This window comes from Punica granatum, chromosome 7 (assembly GCF_007655135.1).
Source record: "Punica granatum isolate Tunisia-2019 chromosome 7, ASM765513v2, whole genome shotgun sequence".
NCBI classification, from domain to species: Eukaryota; Viridiplantae; Streptophyta; class Magnoliopsida; order Myrtales; family Lythraceae; genus Punica; species Punica granatum.
In genome coordinates, this window is record NC_045133.1 from 26,641,224 (window position 1) to 26,665,869 (window position 24,646).

The following is a 24,646-nucleotide window of genomic DNA, read 5'->3' on the forward strand; positions in this document are numbered from 1 at the left end:
CTAAGGCGTTGACCACTACGTGCAGTCCGCTTGATCCTGACCTCCATTTGGATTAGTTCAATCATTCGAAGCGGTTATGAAAGCTACTACAGTACGGTCCCCCCATCTCCGATCAGTTTTACATATTCCATGTGCATCGTCAATTGAATGAGTTAAGCCAGTAGCAGTAAAACTTATATATACCCGAATCGAAGTGTCAGACACGGTTGAGTCAAGGTGATTGCCGTCGTGACAATCTGAGACAACTTAGGAAGGCCAGCTCGGGATAGCTTTGCTAAATTGTGACTAATATGCTCCAGGGGCTTCGGCCTTGTTTTCCAGTTTGGCTGCAGCAAGTAACTCATATTAATTCAGTCACTCAATTCATGCGAGTTTTGGTGAGAAGGAGATTGCTGAAGTTGGTTCTGAATTTGGAAGGGGAAGCACAAATGTCACGGTGAGCCCTGAAAACAAAAATTGTAAGTTAAAACGGGGAAAAGATCGAGAATATATGTCAAGAAGAGTAGATCTGTCACCTACAGGATATTTATATTTGCGATTTTGCAGGTACTATTATTGCAATCGTTCTGCTTATGGGTACTTCTTCAGGGTAATCAACATGTTCATTGGTGGTTATATTATTTCGATGCCAGTTTACGCACAATAGCAGGTGCATCTGTGTGCAGATTACCAGAACAAGCTCTAACTTTATCCTCTTCATCCCGGAGTATTTTCCAGTTCTCTCTCTTCATTTTCAGTAATAGGAATCACCTCAGAAAACATGCCTATAAAACATATCCTGTAATACCATACAAGTGCGTGCTTATGAATAGCATGAAAAATGGAAGAACTCTGTTACATATGTCCAGGAACTCATTATAGTAGCAACATTATTCTAGCAAAGAGGGCTCTGAAGATTCCCGACTTCATCAAAAGCTCTTTTGCGCATCAGCTGTTTGGAGATAACCCCTGTCTCTTTGTTGGTTTGCCCAGTTTATTGACCTCGGCTTCTCCTGATTCACAAGGTTTTGCATGGAGATTCAAAAACAAAAAGGGTTCAGGATGAAAATCAAGGTTGTTATAGGTGCAAAGTTCTTACAGATTAACCGAACTTAGATAGAGAAAACTGCAGAATAAAATATGAACAGCATGAGATCGAAGGGCAAATATGTTTCTAGAAGATGTGCAATTCATGACCTAAAGGAAGAATTTGCAGTAAACATTACCTTGTGTGATTTCTTGGAATAGCAGTTCTCGTTGGCCGGTTTGTTTCCTCTCAACCATCTTCACCAGCCACCTCGGTCTCCCTGTCTCTAGCATGATATATCCCCCTGAAATCTCGAATCCAACACCGCATCCATAGCCCATGACTACAGCTCTCCATTCGATCTGGTTCCCGAGTTCATTCCTTCTTCATCTGGGGAAGTTGTTGAGGGTTGTGCATCATCTCCACATGCTTGTGGCAAGGGATGCCAGCATAATCTGGGATTTCCATCGAAAGAGTCACGGTTGAATGTGTCGAATTGTGTGCTCTGAGGGATGGGCTCTGTGAGTTGATCTACCGAGAGATTCAAGTAGGATAGTGATGCTAACTCTGCTAATGCTGTAGGAATCTGCCCAGTGAGCTTGTTTGAGGAGAGGTCCAGCCACTCGAGATTACAGAAGAAGGGATTCTGCCCGTAAGAGTGTTGTGACAAAAGCTGAGCCCTCTAAGGGCCTTCAGATATCCAACGGCTTCTGGAATCAGTCCTTCAAAGGATTCCTAGACATGTCAAGAGTCGTGAACACGGTCAAAATTCTAACCTACTCTCCCTCCATCCCTTTCATGATGACCTTGACAGAATCTTGGTAACCATAGCGTCTACTCTTCATGTACTGCAGACCTCCTTTCTCTTCATTCTTCATGGCATTTGCCTTGACGATGATTGTAATCGGTAAAGGACCAGAGAAGTTGTTGTCGGAGAGTAGAATCGAACATTAAAGAGATATTCGCGAAGGGGTGATCTGTGTTCTTGGAACAATTTAAAGGGCCAAGGAAACTGTTGGATCTCAGAACAAGGACCTGCAGCTCAGGAAGAGCATCTAACCACACAGAGAAGCGATCCTCCAAGTAGTTGTTGCCGAGATCAAGGACCTCCATGTTCTTGCAATTTGCCAAAGATCGTGGTAGTGCACCCCCAAGTTGATTCTGACTCAAATCAATGGACGTCAATTTGTTCTCTGGGACAAACATTTTAGGAATTTGGCTGACAGACTTGTTCATTTGAAGATTGAGCACTAATAGACTGGTATTGGAATTTGCAAGACACTAGGGATGGTGCCACTCAGGCTGTTGTTAGACAAGTTGATGACCTCAAGACCAGTAGCATTGCGGATTGAAGACGTAATCTCACCCATAAACTCATTTCCAGACACAGGATAGAAACCAATTGCCGGGGGTGGAATTGGTACGGGACCTTTGCAACCATTATTTGATAAATCAATGATCGAGATCTAGAATTTGAAAAGAAGTTCACTACTGGCAACAGACCACAGAAGTTATTTGCAGTGATAGAGAAGTACTCTAGCTGACCGAGGAAAAACGGATTTTTTTCGGATTTAATGAAACCATAAAACTTGTTTGACTGCAAATCAAGAGATCTTAAGTTGGGGATTATTAAATTTCTAATGGGCTTATACGGACCTGGGCCCATATCCACTTAAAAACTCAAGCTAATAAGTGGTGGTACCCAAGCTACATATTAACCCATAGATTTTCCTTTTCTTTTTCGATGTGGAATTTATCCTATTTTACTCCTCAACACCTCAACACCCGCCCTCACGTGCAACGCCTCAACACCCACTCTCACGTGCAACGTGTGGTTTATATCTGTCTACACGTTGTCACGTGCCCTTAAACACCTGCCCTCAACAATTGACCTTGAGCCGGGCTCATCTTCCGTGCTTGGGCGAGGCGCACTCTTGGCTGCACTCGACATATTGGGCCTAGCGTGACATGGGTGCGCATATGCGCGTGGGCGCGCTACGCGTAATCAGGGCTCTGATACCATATTAAATTTTTATTGGGTTTATACGGACCTGTGCCCATATCCACTTAAAAGCTCAAGCTGATAAGTGGTGGTACCCAAGTAACATATTAACTCATAGATTTTCCTTTTCTTTTCCGATGTGGAATTTATCATATTTTACTCCTCAACACCTCAACACGGATAATCAGCCAGTATGGAAAAGTGTCAGAAATTTCATTTTTGCTGATATCTACATCTACTAATATTGTACAGTTTGCAAGAGATCTCGGCAATGGACCCTCTAGCTGATTGCCGCCCAAATTCAACCGCCCCAGATTAGTCAAATTCCCAAAACATTCCCGAACGGTGCCGCTGAGATTGTTATTTGACAGAACCAGATCTCTTAATGAACTTACTCCACAAAATGAAGATGGGATGTCTCCGGAGATTTTGTTGTTTGAGACATCAGATAAGTAAGTTGTAGGTGGCAGGGCTGGGAGCGGTCCCTCCAGGAAGTCTCCACTAAGGAGAGCGAAATCTATACAATTCCAAGGGAATTGGGACATGACTCCGGTAATCTTGTTATCAGATAGAACTAAGAACTCCAAGGTATCAATCCCTATGCTAAATAACCATTGAGGAATCTGCCCCTCAATCATGTTTCTTGACAGGTCCAGCAAGCCAAGTTCTTAAGAACTCAAGAAATATGGAAATTCGGTTAAGCTGCAATCAGAGAGTACTAACATGTCGAGATTTGGGAAGGAGCAGTTCCCATTGTTTTGCACTAGCAGTCGCAACTTTGATGGGAGCCAGAGGAGTATGCCATTTTTGAGCTTCGAGAACATTGTTTCGAACTCTAGGGCACCACTCAGGTTGCTCGATGAAAGGTCCAAGATCCTGAGCTGCTCATGGTTCCCACATAGGGCGCCAGGTGATAATGTCTGGAAAACTCGGGTGTCTGATCGTGCGGTCTTCTCCTCTTCGTTCTGCTGCCCCCTCCTTATATTTATAAGCAATCTGCCATCCATGACAGTTAACGTCTGTCATGACCAGAAAAGGGGGAGGCAGGCACTGCTTCATTCCATGGGCTGGACCAAATGTTTGCTTGGGCTTTCTTGGGCCCCCATTGGGGGAGGCCCATCACCAACAATAGATTCTGTTACAATGCGTTTGTTTTCGGAGTTAAAGTCACGAATTTGTGATTGTGATTGTGATTGTAGAAGAAGACAAAAATATATGGGGCCCACCAGTTTGACTTTTGAAATATAAAATGAATGGAAGGTAGAGATAATTAATTATAATGAGATTGTATTTTAATAATATATGGGGCCCACCAATTTGACTTTTGAAATGTGTGTTTTGTTGTATAGTGTTTTGAGTTAAAGTTAAAATTAAAATCTTAAATCACGATTTTGAAAACAAACGGAGCTACGTTTCCCTCTTAAAGTCGTCGATTCTAGTTCTAGATGCAAGGGAACAAGCGGACTGGTCCAGTTTATTTGGGGAAGAGTGCCCTTTAGATCGGGGTTATAGGGCAAGTAGAGAGTGCAGAAGTTCGGGAGATCGAAAATGTTAGTCGGGAATATGCCCCTCAAAGAGCTACTAGTAATACTTAAATGTGTCAAGGGGGAAGAAATGTTTCTTATGGAAACGGGCGAAATTCTCAACACGTCAGTACAATCGTGAACAAGCTCTCTAAGGTCGGTCGAGTTCTGGACGAGCCTTTTCAAAAATTGGTTCTCAAGTCTTGGAGGGTATTTAGCGTCGTAGCTGCCCGAGAGATCGAGGGAAAGTAGCTTGGAGTGGTGGCACATTTCCAATGGAATGAGTCCAGATAACCCGGATTGAGATAGATTAAGATGTCTCATTCTAGCAAAAATGCCAAACCTGGATGAAATTTGAGAGCCACCAAAATCTTTTCCAGCAAGGTTGAGTTTCCAAAGACTGCGAAGCGAAAAAAGGGTGCTGTTAGAATGGAGGGTTCCTTGAAGCCAGCTGCAACTCAGATGAAGGCCAATCACTTCTCTCGTCGCTCCATCACAGGCCACCCCATCCCACAGACAGCAATCTGCGGCTTTCGTCCATGATGCTGTCTTCGGATAGGAGGCAGGGGAGAAAATATCACAGCTTGCCTTAAGAGGCATTTCTGGAGATGATGAATGAATTACCGAAGTCGAGCAGAGCTCTGCACTCATCGTCGTGATTTGAAAGCTCAGGCGGAAAGGTAGAAGGTAATGATACGGTTAAAGCAACCATAAACTGCAGGAGCAAAAGAAGTATCATGCGGCAAATCCTCATGTTCGGTATATGGTTTCTGAGAACCACTGAAAGAGTGTGCCCTTCGTATAGAAAATGCTGTGTCAAAGTTTCGTTGATAACAAATGCGCAAATGGTTCAATATATCTCTCCCTCGTGGGGCCGACCCTACGGATAATACTAATTATCATTATGTAGTGTTGCATAGAATACATTGAAATTTCTTAGTCACTTGTATAGCATTTGTATATTGCAGCAGCATTGATATTTCCACAATACAGCCGCCAGAAGAAAACGGAGAGAACGAGATTTCCACAAAAACTCCCAGTAGACTCAGGCGTGGACCAGGGAAATGCTGTCATCCATCACACAGATCAATTTGATTTGATAATTAGATTTGATTACTTGAACCATTTGACATGGTATGCTGCAGTGCAGTCAACAAATCAGATCAACTTTTTCATTTAGCATCATCAAATGAGTTAGCCAGCACCAACTATGATGATTTTTTTTTTCAATACACCCATGGATGCATTGATTTGTGAGAAGAAAAAAATTTATGAAAAATAAAAAGTTAGCATTGGACGTAGATTTGAAAAAGAAACAAAATAATGTGATTCAATGTGAATTGGAAGAGGTTGACACTAGAAAAAAAAAAGAGTGCGGATAGCAATATTAAGTGGACATATATAACCTCAAAGGGTTTTGATCTAGTGGTTAAGGTGCGCCTAAACTTGCACTCAATCCAGGGTTTGAATCCTTTTAGGGCCACCGGAGCGCTTTTGGCGTTATTACCCGCTCTGTGCGCTGCCGGGGGTTCACAGAGCCCCAGGGATTAGTCAGACAAAGGCTGGACACCCCGGGTTAGTAAAAAAAAAAAGTGGACAAATATTACCCTTCCACTCTTTCTCACCTTCAATTGCGTTATCTATATATATATATATATATATATATATTAAAACAAAGTATGAGCCGAATTTTTATGCCGTCATATTATCAAAAATAAAAAACGGAGCTATTTTGCTTTGCCACATCATATTTTATGTATTAAAGAAATTTTTTAAGAATATAGAGCAAAATATATATCAATTCTTACAAATATATATTGCATGGCCATATAAGTAGAAAGGACATTAAAAAAAACTATGTATATATATATATATATATCGATTCTTTTGCATAGATATAAGTAGAAAGGAAGATCCAACCAATATCGATATATTCGGTTAATTTCATATTAACGGAATATATGTATATATATTTAATAATATGCATAAGATTATCAAAAAAGAAAAATAACATAAGTGCAAACCGCATTATATGTGTGTGTGTGTGTATCAGACTATGTATATGGGGAAACAAAAAGGGAAGGCAGAACAATTCCACCGAAAAAAAGGGAAGGCAGAACAATTCCACCGAAAAAAAGGGAAGGCATAAAACAGACTTATATATATCATTCTATATTGTAGGTATGTATGATGTTAAGCCTCTTTTTTCTTTTTTTCTTTAAATTTTTATTTTTCTTGGTTGAACTTTGATTCCCTTAATGAACTTTTTGATGCAAATTTGAAATTGATTGCTTTGATATTGATTGTGTTGATAGAATCTATGTTGCAGTTTCATTATGAGCATCTTTTCGGTGCCCGTAAGACTTTTTGAATTTCTATTCCCTAAATATTTCTTTTTAATTTTTATTTTATAATTTGATGGACTTCTTTTCTCCATGAACTTCGAGGTCACGAGCTTTAGTTATTTATTCTTAATTCTTTCGTTGAAATTTAATTGGTAGAATAAATCTTTTAATGCATTTGTCAAACTAATTTCATCTATATTGATTGTTAAATTTTAATAATCTTCTCTATTGCAATTCCATTATGGGTATTGCTTCAGTAACGGTTAGACTTTTCCGCCAAGAACATTTCTTTTTTACTATAATTTCATCATATCATAATATAATGGAAAACTTTTCTCCATGAACTTCAAGTTCATAAGCTTTATGTATTTATTCTTAATTGTATAAATTTGTTAATGCAAATTTCGAATTAATTACTTCATTATTGATTGTTTTAGTAGTCTTCTCTAAAATTTTCATTTTTATAGTTGAATTTTGATTTGTTGAATGAACTTTTTAATGCAAATTTGAAGTTGATGGTTTTGATACTTACTGTTTTTCATCCAAGTTTTACATATTATATTATAATTAAACCAAAAAGTTAATACTAAATTAATTTTTATAGCCTTAGATTCTTTTTCTCAATTCCTATTTTTACATAGAACTCAATCATTTATATAATATATATATTAAAATTAAATTTTACATTATTTAATAATACGAATAAGTTTTGATACTTCAAGATTTGTATATTAAAATTTCTTTTTATTCGTCCGCGCAATGCGTGGGTCACCATCTAGTTTAAACTAAAAAGAAGGAGTACGTCCAACTTTTCAACCACCTTTTATGAATAAGGTGATAATTACAAAATCAGACTTTCACTTAAATAATATAAGTTTATAAGATATATTCGAACGAATTAATTCGCCTGAAAATAAGAGACAATTGACAGGAATTGAACTCATGGAAGAGATTGGGCCCTAGAAAAACAGATCAATAGACCGCCCCAATTGAAGATATGTCTAAAGGGCCCATTACTGGGGGACAAGGCCCAGGAACACTAACTATAAATAGAAGGGTTGTTATCATCATATAGCACGATATTTAGAAAATTTTCACTACATAGCACATATCGTATTAATTTCACTATTTAACACGATATTTTGAAATTTTTTCATGAAATAGCACAACAAACAATAATTTCACCAAATAGCACAAAATTATGAAAATTTTTCACTATATAGCACAAAAAATTGAAAAATTGACGAAAAACCAACGTCGTACTATGGGATGAAAAATTTTCATAATTTTGTGCTATGTGGTGAAATTATTGCTTGTTGTGCTATGTATTGAAACATTTCAAAATATTGTGTTAAATAGTGAAATTAATATGATATGTGCTATGTAGTGAAAATTTTCAAAATTATCGTGCTATATGGTGATATTATTCTAAAATAGAAACATTCCCATTGAGGAAAGTGTTGGGAATTGGTGTATGCCCTAGATACAATCTATCATCAGTTCTGTAATATGACATGTATTTCATTATATTACGAGGCATATCTGTTATTGTGTAGATTGCGCTAAATATGATTTTACACAATAATGTCCTTGGAATAGTAGGTTCAATAGGCATCAAGTGTGACTTGATTGTGAGATCCTATAATTACTGAACATTATTCCTAAATGTCCATAGTCAAAGTATTATCGTTAATTAGGACAACGATAATACGGTTAGATTAGTGTAAGTGTTGATTGATGATCAAATCTCATAGGTCATGGATATGGAGATATCAAATCACACCACATGTATACATTAAGAGTAATGTGTATAGGACTGATCCGCCATGAGATTGCTACATGGGTTGTTACGTGATTGTCATTAGCATATCTCAAAGTGACTATAGTGTAATGGTCCTTTGACTTGAGGTCACCATAGATTCCTACATGTAATGTCATATACTTTGATACTGTCAAACGCCACTGTAACAGGATGGTTATAAAGACAGTTATTGGGTATACCACAGAGCATGGAGAGGAATGTGAGTGATCAAGATAGGATTTGTCCCTCCTACGAAACGGGAGCGATATCTCACGGCCACTTGGTGGTTAAGTCTAAAAGTGTATGCCTACCCAAATGAGTCGATATAATGATATCGAGCTCATTTGTTCTGATAGACTTACCCGGTAAACCAAGAAAAAGAGATATTGAGCCATACAAGGATGTCATCGACTATGCCTTGGGCTCAATAGAGATATAGAGGACAAAGTGATTATATTACACGGTAACGGAGGTCACAAGGTTCGTTGAGAAATTGACTTTCCGATTACTTGAGTAACAGTGATGCATTGCTAGATGCCACTCACTGTTTGTAATATTGAAATAGAGATTTTGATATTATTGTCAACGTAATTGGGAACCTACAGGGTCACACACTACGACTAAATTGACGAGATATTTTGAAACAATAAAATCATCTAATAGAGATTAGATGATTTATGGTGCGACTAATTAATTGGATATTTAATGAGATTAAATTTGTCGATTAATTAGACTCGATTTATTAGATTAAATGGACCAAATTGATGCACGATTAATATGGTGACACATGGCTTTTATGTGGATTAACATGTGTAAGGACACATGTCATAAGGGAACCTTAATTCCCTAAATCCCATATCGGTTGGGATTTCATCTTCACCCCCCCCATATTGCTTATAAAAAGGGGCAGTAAGCATGATTATATATATATGCATATATATAAAAGCGCACACATATTATATATATATATATATATATGCTAATATATATATGTACGTGCATATATGTGTGCATATAAAATATATATATTTTGGGTTGAATTGTTCAACTCAAATTAGGTCCATTAGTCTGAAAATTTCGGGTGTCGCATCGGTGTTTCTTTCGAGTGTTGGTCGCTAGCACCGCCGATCTCGAAGACTCGTCGACAAAGTCGGTGTGGATTCCAGTAGAGGCGTCACGCGTGGGACGCTCGGTCGACAACTTTAAATATTCCAGGTACGTTTTTATTTACTCTTATTCTTCTAGTAGGTCTTGGAATTAGTTTCACGGGTAGGAAATTTTGAATTTCTGTTCCTTTTTCGCTTCCGTTGCGCCCCGTGGAACTAGCAATTGGTATCAGAGCCTAGCTAGTTAGAATCTGAGTAGATAATAGCATAAAATATGATTTTATGCTTGGTACTGGTATGATTATGTTTGATATTTGCGGTGCATGACTGTTAGACATGGACTATGTCCTAGTTGTGTTAGTATAATAGTTATACGTGTGGACTATTATGTAATAGTTACATAATAGTGTATAGTGAGATCGATTAAATGTTAATCAAATCCCTCAAAATATTAAGTCCATATCCTTCCACCGTGTAACGCTCGTCAAGATCAAGATCGATGAGTGTGTAGACCTTGCCTTCGCAGGATGCCCTTATCTATCCTAGTAAGACGTTGTGTTTACCAGTGGGTCGGACTTAACTGAGCAAGCCTAATAGGATTAGGAGTTCAGAGGCATGTAGTTGGGCATCGATCTATAAGATAGATTTGAATAAGGAGTTATTCACTCAACTAATCAAGAGTTGCATGTGATGCAATTGGGAAAGTGAGTTCCCTACCTAAATAGCCAGTTCTGGGTGAATCAGCCCTCGCTGACTCAGAGCTTGGTGAGATATGGATCTTGAGCTACTATGAGAATGATATTCTCTGAATCAATGTTGAGGGTCATTGATTTGATATAAATAGTGGGAGCAATATTTATAAAGTCCTCATTAAATATTGTTGTGTCATAATACTTATTTTGTATATTTCTATGGTAGTTACCATGGCAGGGAGCACTTCTAGTACTTTCTGTTTGCGATCCGTCCTTGATAAGGACAAACTGTCAGGGAATAATTTCCTTGGTTGGTATCGAAACTTGAGAATTGTTCTCACCCAAGAAAAGAAGCTATATGTCTTAGAGCAACCTCTTCTTGCGCCACCGCCTGACGATGCCCCCCAAGCTGAGAAAGATGCTTATAGTAAGCATCATGATGATGCCGTAAACGTCGGATGTCTCATGTTAGTCACCATGGACTCGGAGCTTCAGAAGCAACACGAGAACATGAAGGCGTACAATATGATCGTGCATCTCAGGCAGCTCTATCAAGAGCAGGCCCGACATGAGAGATTCGAGATCTCTAAAGCACTTTTTCAGGCAAGGTTGACTGAGGGTAGCCCGGTGGGTCTTCATGTACTCAAGATGATTGGGTACGTTGAGACTCTGGGAAGACTGGGATTTCCTCTTGGTCAAGAGTTGGCCACAGATTTAGTCCTACAGTCGCTGCCCAGCAGTTATAGTCAGTTCATTATGAGCTATAATATGAATGACTACAATAAACCATTGCCTGAACTGCTTAGCATGTTGAGAACAGCTGAGCATGATATCAGCAAGGGGACATCCGTTCTAATGGTCCAAGGGACCAAAAGAAAGGGCAAGAGCAAGAGTAAAGGCAAGAAGGCTAAAGGTGCATCCAATTTTGACTTGGGTGCGTTGAAGCCTAAAGCCAAGGTGGCGAAGAATGATTACTGCTTCCATTGTGGCAACACTGGACATTGGAAGCGGAATTGTAAGATATACCTGGAAGAGTTGAAGAAGAAGAAGGGAAGTGAGACTTCCACTTCAGGTATCCATGTTATAGAGATTAATGTATCTACTACTTCTACATCTTGGGTATTAGATACCGGATGTGGTGCTCATATTTGTGGAAATATGCAGGACCTAAAGGACAGTAGATTGTTGACAAAGGGCGAGGTGGACCTACGAGTTGGAAATGGAGCAAGAGTTGCTACATTAACTGTAGGGACTTATCACCTAGTTTTACCTACTGGGCTTGTATTAGATCTTAACGACTGTTATTATGTACCTGCTATTAGTAGAAACATAATATCTGTTTCTTGTTTGGACAAGAAGGGATTTTGTTTCACTATAAAGAACAAGTGTTGTTCTATGTACATGAATGATGTATATTATGGCAGTGCACATTTAAGTAATGGTCTGTATGTTCTTGATCTAGATACGCCTATTTATAATGTGGAAACCAAACGGCTCAAATCTAATGATTCGAACCCGACTTACCTCTGGCATTGTCGTTTAGGCCATATTAGCGAGAATCACATCTCTAGACTCCTTAAGGATGGATTACTGGACTCGTTTGATTTAGAATCGATCGAGACATGCGAACCTTGCTTAATGGGGAAAATGACTAAGGCCCCTTTTACCGGAAAAGGTGAGCGAGCTAGTGATCTTTTGGCTCTCATACATACCGATGTATGTGGACCAGTGAACAAGCTTGCTAGAGGTGGGTATCTCTACTTCATTACATTTACTGATGATTTCAGTAGATTTGGATATGTGTTTTTGATGAAACACAAATCTGAATCCTTTGAAAAGTTCAAAGAATTTAAGAATGAAGTGGAAAATCAGTTGGGTAAGAGCATTAAAGTTCTTCGATCAGATCGAGGAGGTGAATATTTGAGCTATGAGTTCGCTGACTATCTTAAACAGTGTGGGATTTTATCTCAACTGACTCCACCTGGAACACCACAATGGAATGGTGTAGCTGAGAGGAGGAATCGAACTTTATTAGATATGGTTCGATCTTTGATGAGTCATGCAAACTTATCTGACTCCTTCTGGGGATATGCTCTACAGACAGCTGCTCTCATATTAAACAATGCTCCGTCGAAATCAGTTGAAAGGACACCATATGAGATGTGGTATGGGAAACGTCCCAAGATATCTTTTCTAAAGATATGGGGTTGCGAAGCTTATGTGAAGAGATTGTCTTCGGATAAGCTTGGCCCTAAATCGGACAAATGTTACTTCGTGGGGTATCCTAAGGAAACTCGAGGATACTATTTCTATAATCCCATCGAGGGCAAAGTGTTTGTCGCTCGAACTGCGGTATTCCTTGAGAAAGAGTTTCTCTCCAAAGGAACTAGTGGGAGGAAATTAGAACTTGGGGAAGTTCTACCACAAAATGACATTGACCAATCGACGGGCGATGTTGCAGAACAAGTACCACAAGTTGTTGTGGCACAATCTTCTACACAGGTGACACAGGAGCCTCGTAGGTCTAGTAGGATACGTCATGAGCCCGAGAGATATGGATTTCTCGTGACTCAAGACAATGACGTATTGCTCATAGATAATGATGAGCCTACAACCTATGCGGAAGCCGTAATAGCCCCAGACTCTGAGAAATGGCTGGAGGCCATGAGATCTGAGATGGAGTCCATGTACACTAACCAAGTATGGACTTTGGTTGATCCACCTGAAGGGGCAAAACCCATTGGGTGTAAGTGGGTTTTCAAGAAGAAGACTGACATGGACGGTAATGTGATTACCTTTAAGGGCCGACTTGTGGCAAAAGGTTTCAGACAAGTTCATGGTGTTGACTATGACGAAACCTTTTCCCCGGTAGCTATGCTTAAATCCATCAGGATCTTGCTTGCAATTGCAGCTTATTATGATTATGAGATCTGGCAAATGGATGTCAAAACTGCTTTCCTGAACGGGAAGCTCCTCGAGGATGTGTTTATGACACAACCTGAGGGTTTTGTCGATCCACATTGTGCCGGAAAGGTTTGTAAGCTACAACGGTCTATTTATGGACTGAAGCAAGCTTCTACGAGCTGGAATCTTCGTTTTGATGATGCAATCAAAGAGTTTGGTTTCATCAAGAATGAAGATGAACCCTGTGTTTACAAGAAGGTTAGCGGGAGCGTAGTAATCTTCCTGGTGTTGTATGTAGACGACATACTTCTGATTGGGAATGACATTCCTTCCCTACAGTCTGTGAAGACTTGGTTGGGAAGGTGTTTCTCTATGAAGGACTTAGGCGAAGCTACCTACGTGCTAGGTATTAGGATCTATAGAGATAGATCCAAGAGACTGCTTGGCCTAAGTCAGAGTGCATACATAGATAAAGTGCTTCGGCGCTTTAGCATGCAGGATTCTAAGAAAGGGTCGCTGCCTATGTTACATGGCATAAGCCTTTCGAAGGCTCAGAGTCCTTCTACTCGAGAGGAGAGGGACAGAATGAATAGGATTCCATATGCGTCAGCTATTGGATCTATCATGTATGCTATGTTATGCACTCGATCAGATGTCTCGTATGCTTTGAGTATGACGAGTCGATACCAATCAGATCCAGGTGAAAGACACTGGATTGCAGTAAAGAACATCCTTAAGTACTTACGAAGGACTAAGGAGATGTTTTTGGTATATGGAAGCGAAGAAGAGCTCGTTGTAAGAGGTTACACCGATGCTAGCTTCCAGACTGATAAGGACGACAGTAGATCGCAGTCAGGGTATGTGTTCTGCCTGAATGGAGGTGCTGTGAGTTGGAAGAGTTCCAAACAGGAGACAGTAGCCGACTCTACCACAGAGGCCGAGTATATTGTTGCCTCTAACGCTGCAAAAGAGGCCGTTTGGATCAAGAAGTTCATAACAGAACTTGCTGTGGTTCCTAGCATCGCAGACCCAGTGGATCTCTATTGTGACAACAATGGAGCCATTGCGCAAGCTAAGGAACCCAGGTCTCACCAACGATCCAAACATATACTCAGGCGCTTCCATCTCATTCGCGAGATTATTGACAGAGGAGATGTGAAGATATGCAGAATACCAACAGATGAGAATCTCGCAGATCCACTTACGAAGCCTCTTGTGCAGCGCAAGCACGAGGCTCACACTAGATCTATTGGCATTAGACAGATGCCAGATTGACTCTAGTGCAAGTGGGAGATAGTTGGGAATTGGTGTATGCCCTAGATGCAATCTATCATCAGTTCTGTAATATGACATGTATTTCATTATATTACGAGGCATATCTGTTATTGTGTAGATTGCGCTAAATATGATTTTACACAATAATGTCCTTGGAATAGTAGGTTCAATAGGCATCAAGTGTGACTTGATTGTGAGATCCTATAATTACTGAACATTATTCCTAAATGTCCATAGTCAAAGTATTATCGTTAATTAGGACAACGATAATACGGTTAGATTAGTGTAAGTGTTGATTGATGATCAAATCTCATAGGTCATGGATATGGAGATATCAAATCACACCACATGTATACATTAAGAGTAATGTGTATAGGACTGATCCGCCATGAGATTGCTACATGGGTTGTTACGTGATTGTCATTAGCATATCTCAAAGTGACTATAGTGTAATGGTCCTTTGACTTGAGGTCACCATAGATTCCTACATGTAATGTCATATATTTTGATACTGTCAAACGCCACTGTAACAGGATGGTTATAAAGACAGTTATTGGGTATACCACAGAGCATGGAGAGGAATGTGAGTGATCAAGATAGGATTTGTCCCTCCTACGAAACGGGAGCGATATCTCACGGCCACTTGGTGGTTAAGTCTAAAAGTGTATGCATACCCAAATGAGTCGATATAATGATATCGAGCTCATTTGTTCTGATAGACTTACCCGGTAAACCAAGAAAAAGAGATATTGAGCCATACAAGGATGTCATCGACCATGCCTTGGGCTCAATAGAGATATAGAGGACAAAGGGATTATATTACACGGTAACGGAGGTCACAAGGTTCGTCGAGAAATTGACTTTCCGATTACTTGAGTAACAGTGATGCATTGCTAGATGTCACTCACTGTTTGTAATATTGAAATAGAGATTTTGATATTACTGTCAACGTAATTGGGAACCTACAGGGTCACACACTACGACTAAATTGACGAGATATTTTGAAACAATAAAATCATCTAATAGAGATTAGATGATTTATGGTGCGACTAATTAATTGGATATTTAATGAGATTAAATTTGTCGATTAATTAGACTCGATTTATTAGATTAAATGGACCAAATTGATGCACGATTAATATGGTGACACATGCTTTTATGTGGATTAACATGTGTAAGGACACATGTCATAAGGGAACCTTAATTCCCTAAATCCCACATCGGTTGGGATTTCATCTTCACCCCCCCCATATTGCTTATAAAAAGGGGCAGTAAGCATGATTATATATATATGCATATATATAAAAGTGCACACATATTATATATATATATGCTAATATATATATGTACGTGTATATATGTGTGCATATAAAATATATATATTTTGGGTTGAATTGTTCAACTCAAATTAGGTCCATTAGTCTGAAAATTTCGGGTGTCGCATCGGTGTTTCTTTCGAGTGTTGGTCGCTAGCACTGCCGATCTCGAAGACTCGTCGACAAAGTCGGTGTGGATTCCAGTAGAGGCGTCACGCGTGGGACGCTCGGTCGACAACTTTAAATATTCCAGGTACGTTTTTATTTACTCTTATTCTTCTAGTAAGTCTTGGAATTAGTTTCACGGGTAGGAAATTTTGAATTTCTGTTCCTTTTTCGCTTCCGTTGCGCCCCAATGGAACTAGCAGAAAGGACGATTAACGACCTTCCTAGTTGAGCAACCTCCCTCGCCCTTCTCACAGCTATATGCAAAGATCCTTAGGGATGACCTTAAAGAATGATTTTCCCAAGGTAATGAAGTGAAGATTCATCAGCTTAAGACTGATATTTGTTTGCTCAGACAAGAGAAAATATCAGTTTCAGAATATTATTCAAAATTAAAGAGCCTTTGGGATGAATTGGATTTATACCTCGATTTACCGGTCTATACATGTGATGCTGGAGTCTGACTCACGGCTCACAAGGAGAAGGAGAAAGTGCATCAATTTCTCATAGGGCTCAATCCCGAATTCTCAACCATCCGTTAGCAAATTTTGAGCATGGAGCCACTTCCAAATGCGAACAGAGCTCATTCAATTGCTACTTATGACAAAGCGCATCGTCTGATTACACACGGCAGGGAAACAACGTCTGAAGCACTAGGTTTTACGGCCAAAATCGGCCATGATTTCGGTGGGGGTTCAAACCCTAATTTTAGTAATTTCAGCAGAGGAGAAAACAAACCTCGAGGCCGCTCGTTCTGCTATTACTGCAGTCGAAATGGTCATTATCGGGCCACTTACTATCAGCTGCATTGATATCCAAGTTCCGACCAGAGAAATTCGAAGGGATCCTCTGCTGGAAGCTCTCGACTGGGCGGGAACAACTCGTCCTCTTCTTCCTCGACTCTGCAGAACTAACAGAGAGGAGGTGGAGTCGGGTTTTCTCATTCCGGAGGCCCGGGTAACTCTTACTCGGGTGGCCCATCTCAACAGCGCTCGGCCCAACTGAACTGTGGGTAATGGAGGCCTGGTCAGTCAGCCCAATAGTTCTTCCATCAAAGCCCAGCGAGCTACACCGCGGCCCAGGACCATGTTGATCAGCCAGCAGACTTTAGTAAATTGGCCCATCTCTCTGAGGCCTTATTGTAGCAGCTCATGTCGATGATTCCTTGCGATGATGGTGAGGTTAATCGACTAAGTGGCGAGACTTTTGAGCCTATTACTTCGAACTTTGATTGGATTATTGATTCGGGAGCTTCACAACATATGATCGGTAGTCGGAATAATCTTTTTGATATTACTCCCATTAATGATATTGATGCCAACCATTGTCGTTCCTTGCTGCAATTGACTTCGACAAAGAGCCAAAGACTTATTCTCAGGCTGCCAAGGATACCCGATGGCGTCTTGCCATGGCAGACGAAATTCGCGCTCTTGAGGATAACGGCACCTGGACCATTAAATCACTAATTCCCGGGAAGAAACCTATCGGATGCAAATGGGTTTTTAAGATTAAAAGATGGGCTGATGGCATTGTAGAACGTTACAAAGCTCGGCTCATGGCCAAGGGTTTCATTCAAGTTGAAGGCGTTGATTTTCACGAGACATTTGCGCCAGTAGCAAAATTGGTCACAGTACGCTGCTTATTAACCATTGCCTTTGCTTAAGAATGAGAGATGCACCAACTTGATGTAAATAATGTCTTTCTTCATGGGGACTTGGCTGAGGAGGTTTACATGTCCCTTCCTCCTAGTTTTCGTTCCACTAATTCTAATCAGATATGCTGTTTGCGGAAGTCTTTATATGGCTTTTGTCAAGCCTCTCGCAACTAGTATTCTAAGTTCGCCACAGCTCTTTTTCAATATGGTTTTCAACAATCCGAAGCTGATCATTCTCTGTTCACCTTCTCCCATGGTGACAAGTTTCTTGCGGTTTTAGTTTATATTGATGATATGATTCTCGTGGCTAATGATTCTGTCTCATGTACTCGTTTTAAGAATTATCTCCACCAGTGCTTTCACATTAAGGATCTTGGTCCTTTGTCCTATTTTTGGGGATATAGATTATTTGCAGCAGTTCTGGTCTATTTCTCAATCAGCGAAAGTACAAGTTGAATATTCTTACTGAGGCCAGTATGCTAGGTTCTCGACCTGTTTATTTCCCTATGGAGCAACAGCACCAGTTGTCTGACGACAGTGGCGATCCCATTCTTGATCCGGGCCAATACCGTCATTTGATTGGTCGCCTCCTGTATCTCACCATCACTAGGCCGAAGCTCAGCTATCTTGTTCATATTCTATCACAGTTCTTACAAGATTCTCGCCAAGGGCACTGGGATGCTGCTTTGCGAGTGCTCCGGTATCTCAAGCAATCCCTTGGACAAAGAATATTTATCCGACCAACCTCTCTGTCTTTAACGGCTTATGTGATGTGGATTAGGCTAGTTGTCCAATGACTCGACAATCTTTGACTGGATATTTCATCACTTTAGGCGAGAGTCCCATCTCTTGGAAGACCAAAAAGCAAACAACAGTCTCCAAGTCTTCCGCCAAAGCCGAATATTGGGCCATGGCAACAGCTGTCAGTGAGCTCTTATGGCCTTGTTCTCTTCTCAGCTCTCTTGGTATTTATCATGCAGGTCCAATGCATCTTTTCTATGATAATCGGGTAGCTCTCCACATCGCCTCTAATCCGATTTTCCATGAGCACACCAAGCACATTGAAATAGGTTGCCACTTCGTTCGGCAACATTTGCGCTCTGGAGCTATCGCAACATCTCACGTGTCTACCCGCTTTCAACTGGCAGACATTTTTACTATGGCACTTGGGCGCGATCAGTTTCGTTTTCTTCTCAGCAAATTGGGAATTCGGAATCCTCATTCTCCAAATTGAGGAGGAGTATTATGAAAAGATTTATTTCCCATTATATTCTATGTACATATCATATTTTACCATATTTAGCAGTCACTAGTTTAGCCATATATATTACTTTCCCTTTATTGTTTGAACCTGGATGTATATATGTCTATCTAATTAATGAACCCACAGTAACTTCTTCCACTCCAATTCTATTCTTTACAATGGGCATCTTAGCATTTGCCTATAAATAGCCCACACCCCGAAGCAACCGCTGCTTCACACAGAACAGCAAACTTCAATACCAATAGATCATGGCTCAATTAAATCTCTGTTCTCTCGTCCTAGTTGCTTCCTTTGCGTTACTACTCGCGATTCATCTCTCCGCAGCTCATCCCCGAAAACTAATGAAATCGACCAAGATACCTTCCCTCAACGAGGTGAAGGGCTACCTCCAGGCATATGGATACATGGAAAGGTCCGAGGACCACCCAACTGGCACCAGTGGTGACTCCCCGATCACCGAGTCATCCCTAAAGCCCGCTATCAGGATGTACCAGGAGTGGAACCACCTGGAGGTAACCGGGAAGCTGAACTCGGAGACTATAGCTAGAATGATGACTCCTCGGTGTGGTACGCCGGATATCGTCCGGATACCAGATAAAGGCGTGCACCATGAGTCAAAGCCGGGAAAGTTCCGCGTGGTCGCTCACTATTCCTTCTTCAAGAATATGAATCCGTGGTCACAGAGGCAGCTCACGTACAGCTTCACGTCCACGATCCCATCAGTTCCGATTGGGGACCTTAGGGCCATCTGCACCCGGGCTTTCCAGCACTGGGCAGCAGTCTCACCATTCCAGTTCCGGGAGGCCGGACAGGGCGAGGTGGCTAACATCATGATAGGATTTTATACAGGAGACCATGGTGATGGCTATCCCTTCGATGGACTAGGCCACACCTGGGCCCATGCTTTTTCCCCTCGTGATGGGAGGCTCCACTACGATGGATCTGAGAACTGGAGCATATCTACTCCAACCACAGACCAAACGGACTTGGAATCCGTAACACTGCACGAGATCGGGCACACCCTGGGGCTCGCCCACAGCCAGGACCCTGACGCTGTCATGTATGCTTATATAAATACCGGAGTCATCAAGAGGCAGCTCCAGCAAGATGATATCAATGGAATCCAAGCTCTGTATCCTTCCAAGTAATAGTTAAGCCGGTCAGCCGAAAGAGATCTTCTGTCAGCTGGCCGCCACAATATGATCATCAACTCGATTGATACTCGTGCATGCGAATATGCGTACACATATGCGCACCGGCGCAAGAAAAGTCTTAAATAGACATCCTAAGTGTATATAATAATTAGATGAATGAATATGGATATGATATGATTAAAGGAGCTTGTACTCGTACAATGCAAATTCACCCTCGAGCTCGAGCTACATTACGTTTTTAACCCACTGGCTACTTAAAGTAGGTGATATATAGTCATCATAAAGTTGGAAAATATTTCACAAGCCGCGGACTAGTGATATGATAAACAAAAATCACGAAGCTGATGTACAGTGATAAAAATGCCTTTTATCATATAACATATGCTTTATTTGGAGATCTAGATATATTATTCTTTTGTCTTTTGACCTTTTCCCTATCATAATCCAAAGGGATTGCGACCGGAAACGAAAGCGACGGTCCAGGCATTGTAATATAATCGAACAAAGATGGCCCAGAAGAAAATGGAATTAATTTTCACACGGCCAGCTTCCTTCTCCGCGCCACCCCCACCCCCCAAATTATTAATAAGATTGGCCATTTGTGATGCTTAAAGGAAAACGTTCAATCAAGATGGCACTAATACCTGCATGCATGCATGCATATGATATATGGTGCATACGCATGTGTAATTTCTTTTGTAAACGGTCAAGGCTTTAAAACTAACAGGTCATTTAGGGTCATTTACGTCGGCCAGAGAGCTAGTGAATCCGACTACTTCGGGCCTTATAGTTTCCGCACTTCAAAAAAGAAACTTAACATAAGAGGGCATGTATATAATGATAAATGCAGCGGATCCACTGTCGGCGAGTTTAGTTACAAATCAATTGACATATGACCATGTTAAGCATAAACCGATAAATGCAGGATTCACGTCACATTATGATATTTAGGTAATGCCAAGAAGTATCATTCACGAGAGGACATGAACGGCAGCATAGATTGGAAAATTAGCTTACTGAAAGCCATGTCGGATCCTTGCCCGGCAAAAACGAAAATCAACATAGAAAATAACTCCGCGAGCGCTGCTCTGACCGTGCCGGGATGGCTTGCCTTCGCGGGAGTTCCGATAGCGATATTATAAATCGACATATTTCTGTTGAGATTATGCTTTTCTCGATTAGTTGTTTAATTTTTATGTGTAATTTTTATGAGCTTTTTATAAAGGACACCATTATTAAGATTCTTATGAACGAATTTATAGTGTACTTCGTTCTAGATAAATATATATGAAGGAATGGAAGAAACAAATGAGCACATCCAGTAAAAAATTTTATATCGACTCATTTGAGATTTAATAAATCATACTGACATATATATTCAGGTTGATAAGTAAACTTTATTATGAAGTAATTTGTAGTTAAAAGTTCTTAAATTTTTATTTCGTCCTACATAAAGCAAAAAGATTCCAATTAACATTTTCTTAATCTAACAATCAACCTAATTTTGTTACTAATAAAATTGAATAGACTACCACTGTCGTCCTCCACTTATTCATTAACAACCGTTTTTGCCCATGACATATTTTTGCCACCAATTATCCCCAAACGTTGGTATTCCGTTTACCATTTATACCCTTCTGTAACAGAAAAGTGACGGAAAAGGTAACGCCGTCCATGAATTTTCCGTCACGGAGGTTAACGGAAGGGTATAAATGGTAGACGGAATGCCGACGTTTGGGGCTAATTGGTGGCAAAAATATGTCGGGAGCAAAAACGGTTGCTAATGAATAAGTGGAGGGTGACAGTGGTATTCTACTCAATAAAATTCCCGATTAATACCGGAAAGAAGTATCAATAAATGAAACATCTGATCATTAAATGGTCATGGAGACATTGATAAAGATATCCCGCAGGCCATGCCCACAGAGATCGCACTCATCTAGTCCGCCACAGTCATGGTGGACTTGTAATAGTCAATACTTTTGGTTTAATTAGTTCCATCCTTTCAGGTATCGAAGAAAATTATGCATAATAAGAAGCAAAGAGAGAAGCTAATTTTCCAAGACAATGATATTCTTAATTAATCTCTTCACCATACAGAATTTTCTGCATATGCGAACTATGTATCTCCGTCTCATTTATCCTCATGGAACCGTCCAACAATCCCTGCAAACTGTCTCATTCTTAGAAATGGAATTCAAATTTAAGTCGAGTCCCTCCTTGGCCGTCTTCTTGGTCTTGCAATTTATCTATATGTAGTCTGTGGCCGCCGTTCTAGTAACAGTCGCCTTCTCGCGTTTCCATTCAAAGTATACAATTCATTGGTTGCAACTTGAGATTCCTCAGGAGAGTACTGTGTCTATATCTGATAAGTACCTGCGATTTCTAACGTGAAAGTGATCTCATGGAAAAACAGGGCGCCTCCGGACAATACATGTAAGGGAAATTGACTTGTCCATGAATCATCAGCTAGAAAGCCGATCGGAAATTTCTGAGCTGTATGATTGAAGTTTAATTTCCATTTCAAGTGGTCCGACGACTGAAAGCCATCATGACATGGTGTATGTTATGAGTTGATAGTATATTTATGCCCCTCAAAGAGCTACTGGTGACACTTGAATGTGTCAAAGAGGAAGAAATGTTTCTTATGGAATCGGACGAAATTCTCGACATGTCAGTACAATCGAGAACAAGCTCTCTAAGGATGGTCAGGTTCTGGACGAGCCTTTTCAAAAATTGGTTCTCAAGTCTCAAAGGATAATTTAGCGTCATATCGAGGGAAGTAGCTTGGAATGGTGGCACATTTCCAAAGGAATGAGTCCAGATAACCCAGATTGAGATAGATTATGATGTCTCATTCTTGCAAAAATGCCAAACCTGGATGAAATTTGAGAGCCGCCAAAATCATTTCCAGCAAGGTTGAGTTTCCGAAGACTGCGAAGCAAAAAAAGGGTGCTGTTAGAACGGATGGATCCTTGAAGCCAGCTGCCACTCAGATCAAGGCCAATCACTTTCCTAGTCGCTCCATCACAGGCCACCCCATCCCACGCGAAGCAATCTGCGGCTTTCGTCCATGGTGCTGTCTTCAGATAGGAGGCAGGGGAGAAAATATCGCAGCTTGCCTTATAAGCATTTCTGGAGATGATGAATGACTTGATGAAGTGGAGCAGAGCTCTGCACTCATCGTCGTGACTTGAAAGCTCAGGCGGAAAGGTAGAAGGTAATGATACAGTTAAAGCAACCGTAAACTGCAGGAGCAAAAGAAGTATCATGCGGCAAATCCTCATGCTCGGTATATGGTTTCTGAGAACAACTGAAAGAGTGTGCTCTTCGTGTAGAAAATGCTGTGTCAAAGTTTCGCTGATAACAAATGTGCAAATGGTTCAATATATCTCTCCCTCGTAGGGCCCGACTCTACGGATAATACTAATTATCATTATGTAGTGTTGCATAGAATACATTGAAATTTCATAGTCACTTGTATACTAATTATCATTTGTATATTGCAGCAGCACTGATTTGTAAGAAGAAAAAAATTGTTATGAAAAAAATAAAAAGTTAGAACTGGACATAGAATTTGAAAAAGAAACAAAATAATGTGATTCAACGTGAATTGGGAGAGGTTGACGTGTGAGAGAAAAAGAAGTGGGGATTGCAATATTAAGTGGACAAATATTATCCTTCCACTCTCTCTCACCTTCAATTGCGTTATCTATCTATATATTAAAACAAAATATGAGCTGAATTCTCACGCCGCTACATCATAAAAAAAATGGAGCTATCTCGCTTTGCCACATTATCTCTCATGTATTAAGGAAATTTTTTAAGAATATGGAGAAGAATATATACCAATTCTTACAAATATATATTGCATGAACATATAAGTAGAAAGGACATTCAACATAAATAAATAAATAAATATATATATATATATATTTGTTGCGACTGATGTACGATAGTAGAAGACAATATGAACGAAAAAGCAAAAGTGACACACGGAATTGATTACCCAGTTCGTCAGTAATTCTGACTACGTCTGGGGGCGCCGGCAAGCCAGGTATATCCACTATTTATATCAATTCTTTTCCATAGATATAAGTGGAAAGGAAGATCCAGCCAATATCGATATATTCGATTAATTTCATATTAACGGAATATATGTATATATTTTTAATAATGTACATAAGATTATCAAAAAAGAAAATAACATAAGTGCAAACCACAAATATATATTTTTGTATATGTATACATCAGATGATATTGCCTTATAAATATAAATATATATATATATATATACATGTATATATATGGGAAAACAAAAAGGTAAGGCAGAACAATTCCCCCGAAAAAAAGGGAAGACATAAAAAAAGACTTATATATATTATTCTATGTTGTATGTATGATCTTATGCCTCTTTTTTTTTCTTTTTTTCTTTGAAT

At 40.0% G+C, this 24,646-nt stretch overlaps 3 protein-coding genes across 3 annotated transcripts; 1 reads left to right on the forward strand and 2 right to left on the reverse strand.

Moving 5' to 3' along the window:
- Positions 1-1,349: 1,349 nt before the first annotated feature.
- On the reverse strand, positions 1,350-2,212 carry LOC116214575 (receptor-like protein 41). Its single transcript, XM_031549961.1, has 3 exons — positions 2,042-2,212; positions 1,813-1,893; positions 1,350-1,652 (listed from the first exon to the last, which is right to left on the reverse strand). The coding sequence occupies exons 1-3, from the start codon at positions 2,210-2,212 to the stop codon at positions 1,350-1,352; spliced, it is 555 nt and encodes a 184-aa protein (XP_031405821.1).
- A 44-nt stretch (positions 2,213-2,256) lies between these two features.
- Positions 2,257-5,182, reverse strand: LOC116214576 (receptor-like protein Cf-9 homolog). The gene is made up of 4 exons (XM_031549962.1): positions 4,875-5,182; positions 3,732-4,004; positions 3,179-3,650; positions 2,257-2,472 (listed from the first exon to the last, which is right to left on the reverse strand). The coding sequence occupies exons 1-4, from the start codon at positions 5,180-5,182 to the stop codon at positions 2,257-2,259; spliced, it is 1,269 nt and encodes a 422-aa protein (XP_031405822.1).
- A 14,119-nt stretch (positions 5,183-19,301) lies between these two features.
- LOC116214577 (metalloendoproteinase 5-MMP-like) lies at positions 19,302-20,201 on the forward strand. Its single transcript, XM_031549963.1, has one exon. The coding sequence runs from the start codon at positions 19,302-19,304 to the stop codon at positions 20,199-20,201; it is 900 nt and encodes a 299-aa protein (XP_031405823.1).
- The last annotated feature ends 4,445 nt before the right edge of the window (positions 20,202-24,646 follow it).